Raw genomic sequence first — 19,511 nt, forward strand, 5'->3', positions numbered from 1 at the left:
TAATGTTCTCTGACACATAGTTATACTACCACAATGGCTGCAAAACCTTATGCTTTTCCTTATGGCCACAAGAACAGCACAACTGCTGCCCTCCCAAGCTGTCAGAGGGAACTGATGCTGCCAGTACAGCACGGCTTGTTCATTCTTGTACATGGGTAAGAGGGATGTGTGGAAAGTTCATTTTTTTCACATTGCTTTTATCATATTGCTTGAACATGGGCAAAAGGGATATTTGGAAAGTGCTGTTCTAGGACATTGCCTCTGGTCAGACTCCTTATTTCTTGTGTGTTGTGAAAGGTATGTTTGTAAATGCGCAGGATGACATGCAGAATAACAGCGTTTGGAGGCCTATTTGAAACCTAGTGAAAATAAGACATCAGTGTGTTAAAGTTTCTCAGCTTTGTCAGTTGGGATGGTGTGGTAGTTGATTTGAATGACAAGAACGGAAACATGCTCCAGCTGTGCAGAGTGCAGGATGCTATAAAAGAACCAAGTAACGCAGTGTCTTGAATAACACAAACACAATTTCATTTATTTTTTTAAATGCAGCTCATGGTAAAATAATAAGTACAGCATCAATAAAAATCAAAATTTCACTGGTGCTTCTGTCAATACCACAAATATATTTTCTGAGATGCAAGGTACAAATCAAACATTGGTTAATATTACAGGTGGCAAGGAAGCTTTGCAGGTATTAACCAGGAAACAGGTATCATTAAGTAAAATTAAAAAGCGGAAGCAGATTTAAATTCTAACAAGTTTAGATTACATATGAATAAAAGATGGCAAGAAGGCCATCCTGATAGTTTTCTTAGCATTTTTGCTGGTTGGAAATCTCAGCAACCTTAAACTAAAAAATTTAGAAAAATGTGGGAAAAATGCAACATGATTAGAAGTCAGCAATTTAATATTAAGAGTTGGACAATTTTCCTTCATAGTCTTATTTTTTCAGGAAGCTGAAAGAGCAGGAGAGAATGAATGTGATGTGCCTATACACATTTGGTGAGACAGGATGGTAAGGGGCATTCTGAGATTATTCTGGATTTGTATTAAAATTTGTTAATTTCCAACAATCATTGACATTTGAAATTGAGGTTATGAAATAGCATTGTAGTATAAATACAGATTTCCCAGTGAGGATAAGAGAGTAAAAGAGAGTATACAAATTTCTACAAGTTTGTGGGTTTTCTTTGAGTTGTTTTTTCTCTCTTTGACCTGTGTGCAGAGAGCTTTTAAGACTCCACCTTACTTTTAAACAACAAAGCCAGTAGAGCAGATTTTATAAAAGGGAGCAAAACTGTGGTTTTTTGTTTTTTTTTTCCTGTTTAGGACTGTCTCGGTAGGACAATAAAAAGAAGCAGTAGAGAGGTGTTCTTTGGTGCTCAGGATGGTTTCTGTTTGCTGCCTTCTTTGAGGGGGGTTGGTGTAAGGAAAAGAACAGGCACTTCAGTACAGGTGGCTACATGGCTTAAGGTTGAGATTTTAGCACCACAGTTCACTTTTTTTTCCATTGAACAGTGAACCTTGGTTGCTGTCTGAGAGCACGTAATAATTCATTCTAGAGGAGAGCAGAATCTACCAAAAAAGAGGATGCTCTTGGACTTGTTGTGTCTGATGAAGAAGTAGAAAGGGTGGTCAACCCTAAATTTCAGAACATGGGCAACAGGCATACTTGTAACTTCTACTATGACAGCAGTAGCAGCAGCTGCCTCAGTGCCCTTCTCATCAACTGCAACAAAAGACTTGTGTAAAACTTTGGAGATAGCTATAGCATTCTCAGTCATCCCACTGAAATCAGCATTGCTGCTGAAGGCACTGTGCATTCCCATCCTGATCAGAGTATCACTGATGTCATATCTCTCTTCCATTTTGAATTTAGGTAGGTACAGATCCACAAGAGTCTCGGTCATCTTCTTGGAATCAGTCCATTCGGACAGCTTCTCATACGTCAGTTCTCTTTCCAGCTATCATTTAAGAAAGAGAAGGAATTGGGTGTTTGCAGGGAAAGACAATTAATTAACTATGAATTAATCAATTTCATGGCAATGTAATGAATTAAACATTTTAAATAGCAAAAGTTATATTTTGCTGAAAGCATGTAATAGAAATTGGTTTTGCTAATGATCAGAGACAAGGTGCACAACAAATATTCGAGATTTAATGCTGCAAAGTTTTAAGCAGTGCCCTTTCCAAATTCATTGCAAAAGAGAGATGGGAAGGGCATTCAACAGCTGCCATCCCCCATGGTAGTTCTTTCCTCTTTTTTAATTCAGTCCTGATGTGACTATAATTGCTTTGTGGCACATGGTTTGATCCAGTTCTATAAAAACAGGTGTTAAAACTATTGCATATATTTCCTTGACAGCTTGGAAACAAAGTGCTTCTGGCAAAGTCTTTCACTACCACTCTGTGTCCTGGGAACTATGTCACCAGGGTTCAGCTCAGATCAAATGGAGGAAAGCAATGAATGGTATAGACTCCAAGAATTTAACAATCATGGAATTATAGTAACTACAGTAGAAGATCTCATTATTGTAGCAAATGCAGTCTCACCAAATCCTAGTTTTTCATTGAGCGGACAAATGGTGGGAGGGGAGAGGGGGGAAAAGAGTGACAACAATATGGAAATAAACTTCCAGGCCAAGAAGAAAAGGTGTCATCTCAGGAACAACCTGTGACTTCTTGGTGGTGTCTCTTCTGAATGTGCGAGGAAGGGAGATTTAACTCTTACAGATCATGTAAAATTGGGTGTCAGTCAAGGAGGCTGTTGAAGAGCTGAGCATCTGATTCTTCACAGTGTTGCCTGTCTTCAGTTCCTACCAAACTAAGGCGCTCAACATGGAAGAACTTTCTTGGGATTAGGTAAGTATTAAGGAAAACTAATTCAGCTAGTGGAGAAGGTCAAACAGCATGATAGCATGTCCTCAGAAAGGGAGATACTATTGTCAGCCTGCCCTTCTTTTTTTTTAGTGCCTGAGCAGTAATAGAAAATGGTAGTACCTGTTCGAGACCCGTACTGTTGTCTTTGATGTCATCAGGAAGGAGGATGAACATACTGAGTTCACGTTTCACATATGGCAACTCAATCATTTTGAAATTCATTGTTGCCATGATGAGAACTGGAAATGTTTTTCTGGTGTACATCATCTTTACAGGCTTGGTCTTGTTCTGGAAAGTATTTTTTTTATAAGTAAGAAATCATTCATTGAATGGAAGGGTGATAATGTCTCAGTGCAGAGCAAGGAGAGATAATTTTAAAAGAAGCTTTTAAAACAGTGATTTATTATCCATTTTCCAAAGCTTTTCTTGACTAGACAATATTGCTTATCTTGGTGTCTGTCCCAAAGCTTTTGTAGGGGGTTGAACAGAGATATTTTTCTCTTCTCCCCAAAAAATGCCTAAGGAAGAAGAGAGTTAGAAATGTCTGCAAGGATTAGGGGAATGGAGAAGGTGTGGAATATGGCCTTTCAACACTCTGGAAGGAAAACAGCTGTGGTTTAAGAGGATGAGTGTTGTGCAGCTTATCAGTGGTCTCCTCTCTCTGCGGAGATAAAAGGTGACCAGCTGATTGATTGAGAAAAGATAACGCTAGTGTGAGAGCAAAAGGGCTCATGATGAGATGAGTTCCTGGGAAGCAGTCAGGTTGTCAGGAGTATGTAACTTCTATTAACATCTGGATCCCTTCATTCAAGGAAGCAGCCCATGTGTACATGCTAATCATAGGGCAGAAGGTACACTTCGTGGGAGTTGCACAGAGCTCTTTAACTATGAATTCTTAACATCTCTTCTGGATTCATGCCATTAACATTACTTCTAGCCTCACACAGCCATGCTCCAGTTCAGGGCACCCTGTTGCAGCTGTGTTTGAGCAGGAATGATTGTGGCCTGCCTGGTTGCACAGTGCAGAGGCCTGGTGCTGTACTCATCCATGACTTGCCATGTAGTTCCTATCTATGAACCCTGGACTCTTAAAATCATGTTTTTACAATTTAGTCAATTTTGATGCTGCTTTACTGAAAGGTTTTAAATGTCTGTAGTGATTTTGGAAACAGTAGCTGTTATCTGGAGCTCACTAACATTTACCTGAGCACATCCTAATGTTTCAGTGAGCTGAGAACTGACAGATTTTGCTGCAACCAGCTATTCTGGTTCTAGTTCTGGGTCTAGTTTCCACAGGGCTACCTAAAAGACTTATGAAATGGAAAGATTTCAGCAATAGCTGTTGTGACCAGGTTGTTTACAGTAAGAAGGATACTAAGGAGGAACTTACCTTGCTCAGTCGGAAGGGTTGCAGCTCTGTATCTTCTGCTTTAAATTTCACTTCCCATTCTGCCTTGAAGTAAATGGCATTTATCAGGATCAGCTTGGTGCTGCTTGTCACATCTCGTGGACTCAGCAAATTCTTGATTTTGCCTTTTGAAAGCACATGAGTCAGATTTCAATCCAGAATAGCACACTGAGGACATTTTGATCAGTTTTTCTCTCAGTTCAGCTTCTTAGTAAAAAGTCCATGCCTCAATGCCCTGTTCCCTGAAATGCACCCCTGACATAAATCAATGCAGTTCTTTACACTCTCCAAAGCTGTTTCCTGACCTGTCCTCCTCGCTGAGAGGGGTTTACTCCTTCTTCCAAAACTGTCACACCTTCATGGCAAGGAGCTAGAAGCAGAAAGCCTCACTGACTGGTTACACCAGGTTGAAGGAGGAGCCCCTCTGCCCAGTGCAGAGTGATACAGCAGGGCAGGCATCCCCCCCTGCCCTGGAGCACTCTGGTAGGCAGAGGTGTCTCTCCCCTCTGCTCTGCCAGTGGTGCCTGGGTACAGTACCAGGACATGGCTGTGCCTGAGGACCACCTGCTGCAGAGCACAGTGGAGTCAATGAGAATCTCCTCAGGGAGCTCAGTGAGGTTCAGATCAGGTGTTTGAAGCTGTTTAAGTGTGCTGCTCTTTCTCTGTCCTCCCACCTTATCTCTGCTCACTCCCCACATCCACATTGGAAGGCATGACCTGGCTGCTGCAGTAGTACCTGGCTGCTGCAGTAGCACCTGGGGAAGTAAAGGCACTTGCCCAAAGTTAATGGCAGACTGACTTTGTGGGAGAGTAAAGGTGTTGGGATTGAGCCCAGCTTACCCTCAGTTTGTTTTTCAACCCAGGTGTTGATTTCCTTTCCTGACTGTTCTGGTGCTGTCTTAAAGTTAATCTTCTGTGGCTCTGCTTTGTAGTAGTTCTTACTGAGCTGTATGTATGTCTGCAAAATAACAAAGAAGTGAGCAAAATGTTCAGTACTAGAGAAATATACCATTTTTAGCCCCAAAAGGAAGTTGTTAGCTCTTATATTTGATAGATTCTTGGATCTAGAGGACTGCAGGATCTTGGTTGTTACTTTATGCTGGACTGTGGGTTAACAAGTGAGAAATAACCAAATAACAAAAATTTCACATCTTTTGTTCCAAGGCTTATCTGGAGAAATGAGGAAGACTGCGTGCATCCTATGGGTGTGCTTATTTTAATTTCTTATTTACAATTTTATATATTGGGGGTTCCAATACTAATGGCACATTTCATGTGAAGGATTGTAGGGATCTACAATACAGTCAAATTAAATTCTGTGAGCAGACTGAACTAGTATTTTCCAGTTAATCACTGGAGTCCAGAGGTCCTATTCACAGTATTGAAGGTCAGCTTCCAACCTGTTCTATTAATGGCAAGTAATTAAAAAGAGAAATATTTTTGCACCTTTTCTTCCTCTTCCCTGAGATTTAACTTACAGGCAATAACAGGAAGGTTTTTTCCACGTAAATGCGGTTGGCACCTTTCAGGGAGTAGGTGCTTCTGGGTTTGTTCATGGCAGTCAGGAGCTTCTTGAAGCCAGAATGGATATCTGCAGCTTGCTTGTTCTCAGGATCCTTGGAAAAAGAAAACAAACTTTCAGCAATTTCATTTGTGCATGAAGCTTTCAAAACATGCTAAGCAATGTGTACAGGAGAGGGACTTGGGTTCCTCTTCCTTACTGTTTATTTTCTCAAGTTTATTGTCACTGCAAATTTGCAGAGCTCATTTCATGACTGGATTAACTGAATTGTCATATAACAAACCTTCCAGACTATCCCAGTGACTCATCCTTTCAACTTCTGAAAGTCTGAGTGAGTGAAAGGAACTGAACATCATCCTGTTGTGAGATATGGCTGGGGTTTGTACTTTAAAGAGAAGTGCAGACAATAAATGCTGGACTCCTAAATCTATATGTGGACATTTTAATTCTGCAGATTCTTTCTAATGGAATTTCAGTTCAAATAGATACCAATTTTCTTCTCTTTGGTCTCCCCCGAGAAGGTCTGGACACAGAAGAAGAAGCTTCAGCTCTTGCTCCTACAGTGAAATGAAGGACCTGCAAGCAGAGTTTTCAAAAGATAAGAAACAGGCATGAAAGACCTTGTGAAACTTAAAGTCAAATGGGGATCAGATGGTTGTCATGTTTCTCTTTTTGTGATAACTCACTGTGCTATCTGCTGCTTAGGTGATGAATCAAAAGGATGCTGAAGCTGTAGTGACAATAGATCCCATGGAATAACAATGAATAGCAGCATCTCCCTCCCAGACCACCAACACTGTGCTCTTATCTACATGCTGCAAGGCAGAACTCCCTTCCACCACTGTTTCTCCAAACAATAGAAATGTGTTTGTGCAAATCCAAATGGTTCTCCCCATGATAATAGTACAAAAGTAGCTTACCTCTGCCATCTCAGTTGCTGTAGTTCCTTTTGCTCCCAGGTATGTCAGAGCCAGAGCAGCTGATATGCTCCAAGGGGAAAAGAAAATGTTTTTTCCCTTGTTGCTCTCATTCAGCTTGTTGAAAAGATCAATGGTAAAGTTGCCAATTGATGTGGAGACCACTTCCATTTTTACAACCTGGAAAAAGCCAACAGACAGAATTGCACTATTTGAATGTTTAAACTTTTGTAAATTTTCGTACACAGTATCCATTAGTGAGAAATATTGCATATGCAAGACAATAGATTTAAAACTAATAGCATAGCTGTATGTTTATCTTCCACACAGATACTGTTTGACACCTGTTAGGAGCACCAATTTATTTTCGTTTTTTTCCCCTCTTTTATACAGCTGCAGTTTTCTTTGTGATTCTTTCTGCCTTTGATTTCCAAAGATATGTAGATTTTTAACCTCTATATTAATTTTCCTTTTTGTCCTTAACTAATGATTTATCAAAGCAACGTTCCCAGGAGAATTTATATGCATTTTTAGTGCATTGGTTCACAACATGTTTGAGTTTCCTACTACTACATTTGGATCTGTATAGAATTTACAGTTGATACTGTGAAAGGATTTAGGCATAATTGTCAGGCTCATTTGCTTTTCCTGGCCGGCAACCTATTCTGAATAGTTTCATGAACAGCAAAGCTGTTGCTTCCATTTAGACTTACACAGTTTATTCATTGTGTGTACCTACCACCCTTTCTATATGTTCCAGCAATTTTATTTTCCCCAAAAACTGTCAGATGCCTTTAGGTTACGAGTGCTCCAGGCTTTAAGATATCTACCCAGTAATAGATGCCTCATGTAATTTACCACTCAAGAGACCAGAAATGCTTAGATTATTATTGTTGTTGTTGTATCTGTGGAATGGAGCAACAAAAATTGTGGTCAATCTTTGATATCTGCAGGTATTTATGAAGTGTTTGGTTTCCAAACAATTACATTCTTTCTGGCAGTCATTATGCCCTCAGGACCATATCTGTACCACAGAGTGATTTTCTTTCCTTGGAGAACACAACCAAGAGAGCATCAGGATGGGAATTTCTGTTTTCAGCTGATGAATACTGCTCTGAGTCTCTGGCCTGATAATGTGCAGTGCTGCGCCTTCACCTTAAGTACAGAATTATTTTATCAAAATGAAGATTTTACTTGTAATGCAGTCACTGCCCTAAGAAAACTTCCCTGCTTCTGAATAATTCTGCCCCAAATTAGCAGTTTTCTGCAGGCTTACAACATTATTTTCTCTAACGGTTGACATTTAGAAAAACACAAGACAAGAATAATGCATTATAACACAAGTATATAATCATTTACCCATACAGTCACACACGGCACAGATTTCTTTTTAAAAACACCATAAAAATTATTTAAAATTATTTAAATATTTACCTTTAGTCCCGTGAAAGAGAAGACTTAGGTCTTGTCCTCAGTCAGGTTCTGCATTTGTGTGTTAAGCAAGTTTTAAATTAAGGAACACATTACTGTTTGCCCCTCCCTTTCCTTTTTATCTACAAACACCTACCCAAAGTTGCTCCCACCTACCCAAAGTTCCTTTCTACCACATACCCAGAAAATCTTAGGAAATATTGTCCTTTTTGTTGACCTGGTCACTTTTCAGGTTTAGAGATTTAAAAAGGGCAATGGAATAAAAATCTCAGGTCTGTTGTTACCCCACAATAGCCTACTGAGAGGTTAGCAAAGCAAGTTGCTGATTCCAAAGGTTTTTTGGTGTTGTGGAGATAATTACTCTGTTTTTTAAAATAATTGACTTTTAAAAAGGTTACACAATACTTGGTTTTGGCTTCTGGATTTAAGCAGATATTGAGGGTCTGATTCTCTTCTCTGTGACTCCTGACTTTCAAATGCAGTACCTCAGCATAAAACACCAAGCTTAGTGACTGAATTGGGCACTGGGTGTCCAGTTTCAGACTGAAGATCATTAGGAACACAGAGGCAAAGATGTGAAGGAGGGTAAGGGATGGGCACCCAGCTGGTTGTGTTGTTGAAGAAATCTCATTGAAGTCATGGCTGGGAATAATTTGAGACAAACACCACAAAACCCTGAGTTACTGCACAGTAAGGAGGAGGGCAAGAATTGAAACAACCCTGCTGGGAGGGCTCAAACAAAGACAGAGAGAAATAACACAGGTAAACATGGCACAAGAGCTGTTACTTTGAAGTCCCAGAAGAGGGACAGTGATGGAAGAAGAACATGGTGGCAACAACTCTGAAACCCTAGAGGGCAAGAGAAGGTGCAGGAAAGGAAGGAAATTGTACTGTGTGCTAAGCATTTTACTGCAAGCCTGATTACAGGAGTACAGTGGGTCAAGAATTAAAAAAAAAAAATGTCAAAAATCAGTGTTGTGCAAGGCAGTGAAGAAACACCAGAAATTAAACAAGTGCTAGGTTTAGTATGGTAATCCTCCAGAATTCTGGATAGGAGAAAAGTCAACTGAATGGTTAGGTGGTGAAAAAGCCCAAACCAGGAGACTCCCAAGTCCCAAAGATATATACTGTGAGCAAGATAGTTGCCTTTGCTAGTCAAGATTCAAGGAAGCCATACAAGATGAGAAGAGGAGATGGCAAGGCAGAGTAACTTTTGACAAGAGAGAAAAAAATCACATATATTAATTAAAAGGGGCATCCAGAGATCAAGCTCCTGCTTGGAGCAGAGCCATGAGTAGATAAGGTTAGCCATAGCCCTTCCAAGGATAAAGATTCCACAACATTTCCAGGACTTCTGTTCACCCTAGGAAAAGGTTGTTCACAAATGTATAACTCACTTTTTGTGTGTTGTGGCCACTGCCCCTCAGTGATGATATGGTACTGCCAAAAGGACATCAACTATGTCATCTTTGCAACCATGCTTAAAATAATGAAGGAGAGAGAAAAGGTGACTCACATTTCCTCTGACTTTAAAGGCCTGAGTGAATTTATGTTCATGTTGTCGTAGTTTTGTTCCTCCTTGGCCTTCCAGGTGTGGCTTTTCTGTCTTTATTCCCAAGGCTTATCAGAAAGTGCTTAAGAGGCTTATCCATGGGGACATGCTGCTCTTCCATGAGGTGAAGGAGGGCATGGCAGAATTGGACCTGAATGCACAGGGATCCAGTGTCGTGTTTCATGACTGAGACAGGCAGAAGGCTTTTCTCTTGGGGCTCTATAGGGATAGTATAAAGCATGTGCTTCATAACACTCTTCCTATGTTCCTTCCCATTTGGGAAGCAGAGCCATAAGGGACCCTGGGAGTAGCTGACCACTTGAATGAAAAGAGAAAGGATGCAGGGACAGTCAACAATCTCTGCCAGGTAAAGGGAGTCCTGCTGTTTCAAGAAAATGTGTTTGTAGTAAGATGATGTTGATGTGTGCAAGTCCATTAAGAAACCTGGTCCTTTGCTGTCTGTTGTGAATTCATATAGTCAGGAACATTCCCTGAAAACACACATGACTGATCAGGACACTCTCTTAGGAGAAAGAGCAGTGACAGGAGTAAATATAACCTGGGAGATTCACATTAATCTTCCAGAAAGCACTTACGGCCATTAGTATTACTTGTATTAGCTTCAGACTTGGTTCTCCCATTTAATCTTGTCTCAAACCAGTGAATAAGTGGCAAAGTAAAATGAGAGCATAGCAGTACAGTGCTAGGCTGGAAATAGTGTTGTAAGGATGAAAGTTTACAAAGGAGAAGGTTTTGAGGTACATGTGTTTTATTTTCCTAGTTCTATAGTGTTGTTAATAATTTCAAATTGCTGTGGTACAGAGATTAGAAAGTATATGTGTTAACTCCTTTTTGAGCAAAAAAAAGAAGAACCAGTATCAGGAACAAAGGTGATTTTGCAGGTTTATTTCATTGCCAGTTCTGCCAGTCTGCAGAGTTGGTATAAAATGGACAAGAATGCAGGTGAGTAGCCTGCCTTGGGGATCAGCATGATCTGAAACCAATGGAGATACAGCAGCATTCTGCAAGGAGATTTTCCTGGGTTTTCTTCTTCTTAGGTATCAAAACTTTAAAATTACTGGTTGAGCTCAACTCAGTCTGTTCTGAATTGTGGAAGTTCTTGTTCACAATGTGCTGAAAAGACATAGTAATGTTCTTCTTTGCACAGTTTGGTACTTAGTGTGTAGTGCTAGCATTTTGGAGTTCTTTGGCCAGTAAAGTGAGCCAGAGGCATAATTTTGAGGCTATTTTTCATAAATATTCTCTTCTAATATTGAGAGATTTGTCAACAGTACAGGAAAATTAAGAAGTGTGCAGAATATTGAGTTGTTCCTTGTGGTGTGTATTTAGTTCATTTTTGTTGTTGCAATAACCTGTTTAGTAATCGAGTTTCTAGGGGGAAGAAAACCTTCCCAAGAAGAGGATAGTATTGGTCTTATTGTGTCTGATAAAGAAGAGGAAAGGGTGATCTGCCAGAAAGATAACAGTAGCACCAAGACTTCGTGATGCCAGTGTTGCTGAACTGGCAGCTGCTGCTTCTGTGCCTTCTTCATTGACTTCCAGGTAACACTTGTGGAAAACCTGTGACAAAAACAGATCACCAGTCTTGGACATTGCTGTGAAATCAGCTTGACCTTCTGTGAAGGCATCTTGTATCCCCATCCTGCTCAAAGTTGATTTGAGGTCATATTTCTCTTCTAGCGTGAACCTGGGCAGATAAACTTCCATGTTCATTTTCTCCATTAGTTCTGGATTTGTCCATGTAGACAAGTTTTCAAAAGTCAATTCTCTTTCTAGCTGCAGTAAGTAAAAAGAAAATTAGAAAATTAAAAATGTTCAAAAACCTGTGCCCTAGGGGTTTTTCCTTCTCTTAAATGGAGAACTTTTCAAGAGGTTGTAAGAGTACAAGAAAAACAGTCATGAAACAGCAGTTCAGAGATCTTTTTCACTGAAGGAGAATGTTGTTCTACGGTATATCAATGCAGTATTTGAAATGTTCTCAGTAGCTGTCAAGGAATATATAACAGAGCTACAATAGTCTGGTTGTTTTTTCTGTTCCCAGAGCTGTCTTCCCCACATTTTAGAATTCACTGAAAAGAGCTTTCCTCCACCCCCCACACAACACCTTAAAAATGAAAATTTCTTAAGGGTTTGTTATCCAAAGGCAGAATCAAGCTTTTTACAGAAGGTGGCAGTATCCATACATATTAGTTCTGGACATCCTGGAACATAACAGAAGCTGCCCAATTTTGGTGGGTTTTTATCAGAATAAAATCGTATCTGTCTGAAGTGGTGTGGACAGTGAATCTCAGCAGGGCTGGTTTTGTGTCTTCATTTTTGTTCAGCTGGAAAAGGAGTAATCTTATGGGTTTTGGGTTACCTGTTTCCAGGACTTACAAACTTAAGCAACCACAGACATGCTGGCTTCCAAGATTAAGAAATCTAGTCTGAGCTTCAAGAGGTTCAAGCTCACAGTACTGGACCAGATTTGAGATTTTATTTACCTTGAGCCTGATCAGTATCCTCCTTCCTAGAAACATGACTACAGCCTGATCTTTTACCTCACACATGCATAAAGTAAGTAAATAATGACACTCTTATTTTTTCACAGTATTTATATTCTCAGGTTTTTTACCTTTTGTAAGCCGGAGATGTCACTTGGTAGAAGGATGAACATGCTGAGGTCGTTATTGACATATGGAAGCTCAAGAACATCAGCCTGAACTGATTCTATGTAGTTTAAGTTAAATTTATCCCTCAGATACATCATGGGCACTGTTTTAGTTGTATGCTGCAACAAATCAAATGGAATGTTTTACATTTGTACTCTGAACAGTAAAAGGACTGAGTTAAAGTAGCACAGTGAATGTTTATTGTATTTACTCTACAAGCTGTCCAATGTGTCTGAGACATCCTAATGGGTAGAACACAGAACACAGGATCTTCAGAGGATCCCTGCAAGACACTGGAAAGACACTAGGAGGCATGGCATGCCATCTGAGCTGTCTCAGATGACACCAATTGCAGGAAACTGTATGCCACTCTGCTGAATGGTTAAAAGTGAAAATGTAAAGAACTAACCCATGCACATCTTTTTTTTTCCTGCCTTTGGAGAATGGAAGCTTTTTTGAAGTCAGCTTCTGACAATTTACTTGTGCCTCAGAGCCTGGTATGTGTGTGCAGTTTTTAGTGCTGAAGGTGTGGTGAAATAAATGTACTGAATACACTGTATGCTTTAAATGAAATAACTATCCTGCCACATGGATTTAAAGAGTGACATGATTTCTCCCTCACCCTCCTCTCCCCCCATCTTTTTCAGGTTTTTCCACCTGCAGTGTAGGAAATAGGGCAGTATATTGCCATACCATGTTTATTCTGAAAGGCCTTTGCCTGGTAGCTGCAGCTTCAAACTTCGTTGCCCAGTTTCCTTTGAAGTAGAGTGCATTTATCAGGACTAGCCTGGTGAGTGAATCTACGGATGCAGGAGGCAGCAGATTCTGGATTTTACCTAGGGAAAACAGAGGGACATTCACACATCTGTGCATTTTCACAGTTTCAGCCTACGTGCTGGCACAGTTTCAGGGGATATAAACCAGGGAAATTTTAAGTGCTGCCATAGCACTCATCTAGTTTCAGATTATTTGCAAATGTGTAGTTACTGGGGTAGTCTTGATTTACAAAGAAGAATAATCCTCACACACTGAGATGGAAGACACTCATTTTAGTAAGAGATTGTTATAGGTGAGCAATTTAGGAGAAGTCTGATTTACCATTCTGAGGTGAATTATTTACCTGCCATGGGCCCCTTGGGCACAGAGAAGCCAAATTACTCCTTTTAGATTTGGAGAGGGGAGGCTGGAACTCACCTTCAGTCTGTTGTTCAACACTGGAATTGATGTCTCTCCTGATTGCATCTGCTGCTCCCACAAAGTCGACTGATTGTGGCTCTGCACTGTAATACTTCTTGGCTAAAAATAAGTATTCCTATAGTGCAATAGAGACACCTGACTTAGGTTTGCTGCATGCCAATATGAGTACTACTACAGCCAGAGATTAAAATTACACGAGCACAAGCACAGTGTTTTCTCAAAGGAACAAAGTATTTTTTAGTGGAAACACTTAATTTAAACATTCTCTTCTAACTACATCTACAAATCACTCTGAGATTAGATACACATCCCAAAAGCTAAAATTTTAGTGCTCAAAGTCTAAGGAAAGGTATCATAGAAAATGTTAATGTTAAGGATAATAACATAATTTGCAAATGTAGTGAAAATATTTAAAAGTATATGGCTTCTGTTGCCATAAGTAAATCATGAGGATTAAATGACACTGCATAATCTGAATAAAAATCTTACCTTACTGAAAGGCAATGATTTTTCTCCATATAGCTGGTTAACACTTTTAAGTAGGTAGTTTCTAGTGGGTTGGTTGATTTCAAAGCTGAGTGCTTTAAATCCAGTATGGATATTATCTGATTTGCCAATCTCTGTCTTGGAGAAAGAGAAATAAAAAGGACATTATTCATCTGTTGTGTAAAGATCCTGGCTTTTTCCTTCACACAGATCCAAGTAAAGTATTTATCCTTGGGTGACCTGTTACCTATATTCCAGCAGAAAAGGTGCTCTAAACTGGATATCCATTGAAATAATAATTTTAAAGTATTAGAAGTTGCAGGTGTGGTATAGACACACATAGACACTCAGTGTGTGGTATCTTGGAATGCAAGTGTTAAGAGCCTGAATTGTGTAAAATATTTAAGCGTTTATAAGTGGATATTGTGAAACTTTGGATATCCAGAAAACAGAAATCAGAGAGTGATTCTTAATGCATGAGATTTGGCTCTATCACTCCCTTAATTTATGAAAGTAGTGTTACATGGAAAGTTTGCCCCTAAATTTCTTAATGTTTCTCTTAATATTTTGTGGTTTGGGTTTTTTTTATGTTTCAGTAATTGCAGTAAATTCTCCATATTGAAGTGACAGGATTAAATGAATGTGGGTTGAGAGTCTTCAATGAGCTCAAGGAAAAAGCTGTGAGTTAGTAAATTAAAAATCTGCACCTGTGCTGTATTCATCTCATCATTATATCAGAATCAGAGTCACAAAGAGACCCTTAAATCTCCAAAGTGTTAGAACCCATAGCATTACCCATAGCGCTACCCATAGCACTCTGTAATTCTTACAGTGAGGGCAAGTGTTACTCATGAGGAACAATCCCTTTCCTGTTCATGCAGTGCAAATGAGATGTTGACATAACCCCTAAAATAAATCTTCCCACCATGGAATTTGGCTGTGAGATGCAGATACATTCATCAAAACTAGCACCAGTTGGGGTTTTGTGGGCAGACTGCAGGGAAACAGCTCATGCCCCTAAAGAATAAGGATGACAGGAAAGATCAGGGAGGAGAGTTTGATATCACCATCTTTGAATTGTCAACTAGGAAATAGCCTTTACTGACTCAGAGGAATTACATTTGCTCTTCTGTATTGTTCTGCTATGTTAAACTTCATACAAACTGGGACAAGATGCCTGCCAGTATGGCAAAGGCTTATCTCAGGAATAAAATTATTCCCATTTCTCTTAGATTTATTGCAGGCAGCTGGTTTACTTTGGAAAATACCAACATGTAAATGGATATTGTTAACTTCTCAACTAAAATGGAGGTTAATTTCTGAAACATATCAAGAATAGGTATCCTAGAAAAGTTAATGTTCTGATTTTCTTTGTCTTGATGCTGCAATCAAATGTGTGGAAGAGCATCTCTTTTTTTTGGGATTAGCTCTCTGAGGTAAGAACTATGCTACCATTAGAATAGTAATAGTTGAGAAAGAAATCTGTCCTCAGAGCTAAAGGAAAAAGATCAAAAGATCTATTGATCATCAAATGTTAAATTTTGCAAATTTGAGGTTAGATTGTGCAATTCTGTTTAAAAGGGGGAAGCATGCAATAAGTGTTGCATTAAGTGAAGATATCACACAATGCTGCACCAATTAATTTTGTACACTAAATCTGAGAAAGTCAAGCATAAGCAAACACAAATGTGGAAGGAAAATAGAAGCAGGAGAAAAGGTGGCCATGCCCATAGCTTGATCACCAGCTTGGGTGAGATACCTTCTGGAAGCATGCACGTCGATTTGATAGACTCTCTTCTGTTCTGGAGTAGACATGCATTCTTATGGTTGTGGTGACATTTTTGGCTCCTTCAGCTTTGTTAAAGCGAAGTACCTGTAGTGGAAAAAGCAGTAAGAAATGCAACACTAGAAAATTTGCTGTTTCAGTGAAATTTTTCAGTTACATCAAAGGGACTGGTAATGAGGACAATCAAGCTCAGATTTTTATCCTTGTGTCCAGTCCTTACTGAATATGAAATCTTTGGCTATGTCTCAATGCCCATGTGTACAAAATGGCTTGTGCAAACTAAGCTAACGGCTGCAGGGCAAAACTATAATTAATTAAGTACCTGGCCTTTGTTGAGGGATCTGCCTGCTTTTAGTTATGCCCTGGGATGACCTGTTAATACCTGGAAAGAGCCAATTACCCCCAGATGGAATCTACCAAAGGCAAAGTCTTAATGGAACTCTGATCTGTGTCAAAAAGCCTGTCCTGGACTTGTCCACCTTACCCAGGCTACAAAGGGATGCAAACAACCTTGGAACACTTTTCAGAAGAGCTGAGTCTTTGGTTTTGTTTTGTTTTCCCTTCATCCTAATAGAAGATCCCTCCTTTTTTACCCTACTGGGTCTCTTTTGTCCTGTACATCAGGAGTTAGATCACTGCAGGTGGGACAACTTCTGCCTTGGCAGAAGCAAACTCACAAGCCTCCCCCCCTACAACAGGAGCTAGGTACCTGCATTAGGTGTTTGGTAGCCATGCACTGGGACTGTTCTCACTGTCCCCTGATGACATTACAAGCTTTGAACCAGTGTGACTTGGCAATTTCAGTCAGCAATTTTGCCTCTAAAATACATACCCCAAAGAAAAGTTTATAGTCTCAACATAGTTTTTTTCTAATTTTGTAGATGCAGATTTATGTTTAGCAAAGTGTAAAACTTGAAATAACTACAGGGGAGAGTCCTCAAAACTCTACATATAATATGGCTTTCCTCTGTTTCATCACAGCAAATTCCTGGTATGGAGGACATTACTCAAAGAGATCAGCTCTTTCAGATGGATACTTTTAGAAGCCCAGACTCACCTGTGCCATCTGATCTGCCGTATTGCCTTTGGCTCCCAAATAAACAGTAGCCAGGGCAGATGAAATACTCCAAGGAGAGAACAAAATATTCTTGCGATCATCTTCCTGACACTGCTGTTTGAAAAAGTCAAGAGCAAAGCTTGTGTTTGCTTTATTCAATGTATCCATTGTCCTGAAGCTGCAAAGAAATACAGACAAGATGCTATTAATTGCTATTATTATAGCTATAGCTATGATTGCTATTTGTTTAGAAGATCCTCTTCACTGTTTGGACTTTTCTGTGATTAAAAGGCTTTCTAAAATTGCCTAAATGAAGAATGAGGAGCATTAACTATTATAAAGTCACATAGAATTTAGCATGTCCTGTTTCACTGGTGGCAACCGCTATCATTTTTAGGGATGAACCAGACTCTAGCTGTGTTTCATATTTTTTCACCAGGAAATTTATTGCACTGCCCTTTACATCATCATGGAGTAATAGCTGATAGTGTTATTTTTCAAAGCCTGGGCTAGAGACCACTGAGAAACTGTCTCTTATGACAAATTTTATGCTTCAATTTGTCCAAGAACCTTTTGATGCTCATCTCTGTAGTGAGAAAATACTCTGTTAACAGGAGCAGTCAAACTATTCCTTTAGGTCAAGAGAAAACTCTCCTTCTTATACTTGAGCAAGCACTGCTCCAATTATTGCATGCTAAGCATCCTGAATTACCTTTCTGACTTTTAAAAATGTCCTGAAACCCTGTCTTACAGCACTAGCCCAGATCCTAGCTTCCCAGTTCTTCTGCAATACAAGCTTTCTATATTCAGCAGACCACAGATGCTGCTATTTGTTGTTTGCCTTGCAGGTTTAGCTGAGGGTTCTAGTCAGGGACTAAGAGTTATTTTGGTTGGTATAGGATGGCATTAGAATAAAAGATAGTTTGTGACCCTAGTAGCTTGCAAATCAGGAGCTAAACTGGTAATTCTAAGAACTAAAGAGTACAAGGACAAATTACCTGACTGGGCAAACACAATGTTTCTTACTGTGCTGTGATAGATATGCTAGTCAGTGAGCTCTAGAAATTTACAGAACTCTGAACAATAAATTTCTCTTCCTGTGTATTTTTAAGACTTTCATCTTCTAGGCTATGCCTGTGCAATCTTAGCTAATTACTTTCCCAAGCATTAGTTCAGATACCTGCTTCCTTTTTTCCTATTTGTCAACAAAGCAACATCAGCCAAGAGTAAGTAAAATAAATAGTATCTAGAAGTCATTACAGTACCTTGTTTAGTGCAGGGAGAAACACTGCTGCTCTGGGTGTCTCCAAGGTTTCTGCAGATCACATGAAGGGTAGGATGGATTTATAGTGTGCCTGGCCGGTTCTGCAAAGGTTCTTATGACTCATGACTCTGCAATGAAATATGTCCTATAGGCCACATCCCTGTGGAAGAACTGAATCACCTCAGAGTAGGATGTGAAGTGATGGTAAGAATGATACCTTAGAAAAATTTTACTAAAGTGACTGCTTAAGTATTTCTATAAACACATTCGTGGCAACAGGCTAGTAACAACTTGAACCCACACTACTTTGAACAATCTTTCCTTTGTGGTTTGGAGAGTTTAAAAAAAGAGAGTCACTGACCTACTTCTTTTATGGTTTGTATTACAGAATTTATCTCTGAGAAACAGACAGACAGAAAAAAAGAAAGGGACTTCTTATGTGTGAGTTTTTCTACTGGCTGCTTCCTTCTGAGAAAGTATTTGTCATTCCTGGTGGGTTTCTGTTTTGGAAAAATGGGTTTTGTTAATCTTGGAGGATTCTAAGACTGTACAGCCAGGGAAATTCTGTAACTGTGAGATAGGGAAGGTTAAGACTCAGACATCAGACCCTGACTTTTTTTAGCAGTGGGCAACATCACTTGAACTTAGCGTGGGTCTTAGATTAGACTTAATTTCTATTTCCCCACCCAGTTTGGAAGCTGTTTGACCCATGTAGCACGTCAGAGATCTATTCCTTATTTTCCATTCCAATAGATGAATAATCTGTCAAATTTTCTTTTTCTTCTTTCCTGGGCTACTAAAATACCCCTTTCCTGATTTTCCTTGCAATCACGGTGTCCCTTCTTCTATAGTCCTTCCTGTATCTGTCCGTGCCTACTCTGACTCCTAACTGAAACACCCTTTAAAATCCTACCTTGCCCTTTATTTAATTTTTATCTCTCGCACTGTTGATACCTCCACCTTGAAAACCTGAGTAGGGATTGGATACCTCCCCAGCACTGAGCAGGACTCACTCACAAGGTCTGCTTCCTCAGCATAAACTGCCTTTGGAGAGCTTTCTTCTGACCTTCTGTCTGTGAGCATGCATTTAACATGGATTTATGTTGTAGGGCAGAGGGTTGCATAAAGGATCTCATAATAAGGAATGAACCATAGAAATACCTGAAAAAATTGGCACAGGGCAGAGGAGGGCACAGCTGAAAAGGATTTCTTGACAATAGTGAAAACCTCTGTATCAATGTGACTTGGGAATTGAAAGCTTTGCTAAAGTTGCTTTCCCACCTGCGAGGAGCCACATTACTTTAATTGGATGGTGTTTTCCTGCCCCTCGGATATTTTG

General features: G+C 39.6%; 2 protein-coding genes across 2 annotated transcripts; both read right to left on the reverse strand.

Moving 5' to 3' along the window:
* Window positions 1-1,327: 1,327 nt before the first annotated feature.
* Window positions 1,328-8,224, reverse strand: LOC110470706 (heterochromatin-associated protein MENT-like). Its single transcript, XM_021530561.3, has 8 exons — window positions 8,162-8,224; window positions 6,731-6,907; window positions 6,300-6,386; window positions 5,767-5,904; window positions 5,129-5,246; window positions 4,271-4,413; window positions 3,001-3,168; window positions 1,328-1,964 (listed from the first exon to the last, which is right to left on the reverse strand). Exons 2-8 carry the CDS (start codon window positions 6,896-6,898, stop codon window positions 1,554-1,556), a joined length of 1,233 nt encoding a protein of 410 aa, XP_021386236.2. The 5' UTR covers window positions 6,899-6,907; window positions 8,162-8,224; the 3' UTR covers window positions 1,328-1,553.
* Window positions 8,225-11,102: 2,878 nt separating this feature from the next.
* On the reverse strand, window positions 11,103-18,218 carry LOC110470709 (serpin B10-like). Its single transcript, XM_031503938.2, has 8 exons — window positions 18,174-18,218; window positions 16,909-17,086; window positions 15,825-15,938; window positions 14,069-14,203; window positions 13,577-13,694; window positions 13,076-13,218; window positions 12,346-12,501; window positions 11,103-11,507 (listed from the first exon to the last, which is right to left on the reverse strand). Exons 2-8 carry the CDS (start codon window positions 17,074-17,076, stop codon window positions 11,103-11,105), a joined length of 1,239 nt encoding a protein of 412 aa, XP_031359798.2. The 5' UTR covers window positions 17,077-17,086; window positions 18,174-18,218.
* Window positions 18,219-19,511: the final 1,293 nt, after the last annotated feature.

Source organism: Lonchura striata, chromosome 1, assembly GCF_046129695.1.
Source record: "Lonchura striata isolate bLonStr1 chromosome 1, bLonStr1.mat, whole genome shotgun sequence".
Taxonomy (NCBI): Eukaryota; Metazoa; Chordata; class Aves; order Passeriformes; family Estrildidae; genus Lonchura; species Lonchura striata.

Excerpts from the sequence above, each read along its gene's own strand:
- LOC110470706 (XM_021530561.3), bottom strand. The coding sequence starts at position 6,898 with ATGGAAGTGGTCTCCACATCAATTGGCAACTTTACCATTGATCTTTTC. Across the intron at positions 5,905-6,299 it reads GACCAAAGAGAAGAAAATTG|GATCCTGAGAACAAGCAAGC; the intron begins GTATCTATTTGA and ends TCTTTTTCCAAG. Across the intron at positions 1,965-3,000 it reads ACAGTACGGGTCTCGAACAG|CTGGAAAGAGAACTGACGTA; the intron begins GTACTACCATTT and ends CTTAAATGATAG.
- LOC110470709 (XM_031503938.2), bottom strand. The coding sequence starts at position 17,076 with ATGGATACATTGAATAAAGCAAACACAAGCTTTGCTCTTGACTTTTTC. Across the intron at positions 13,695-14,068 it reads AATCATTGCCTTTCAGTAAG|GAATACTTATTTTTAGCCAA; the intron begins GTAAGATTTTTA and ends ATTGCACTATAG. Across the intron at positions 13,219-13,576 it reads TGTTGAACAACAGACTGAAG|GTAAAATCCAGAATCTGCTG; the intron begins GTGAGTTCCAGC and ends TGTTTTCCCTAG.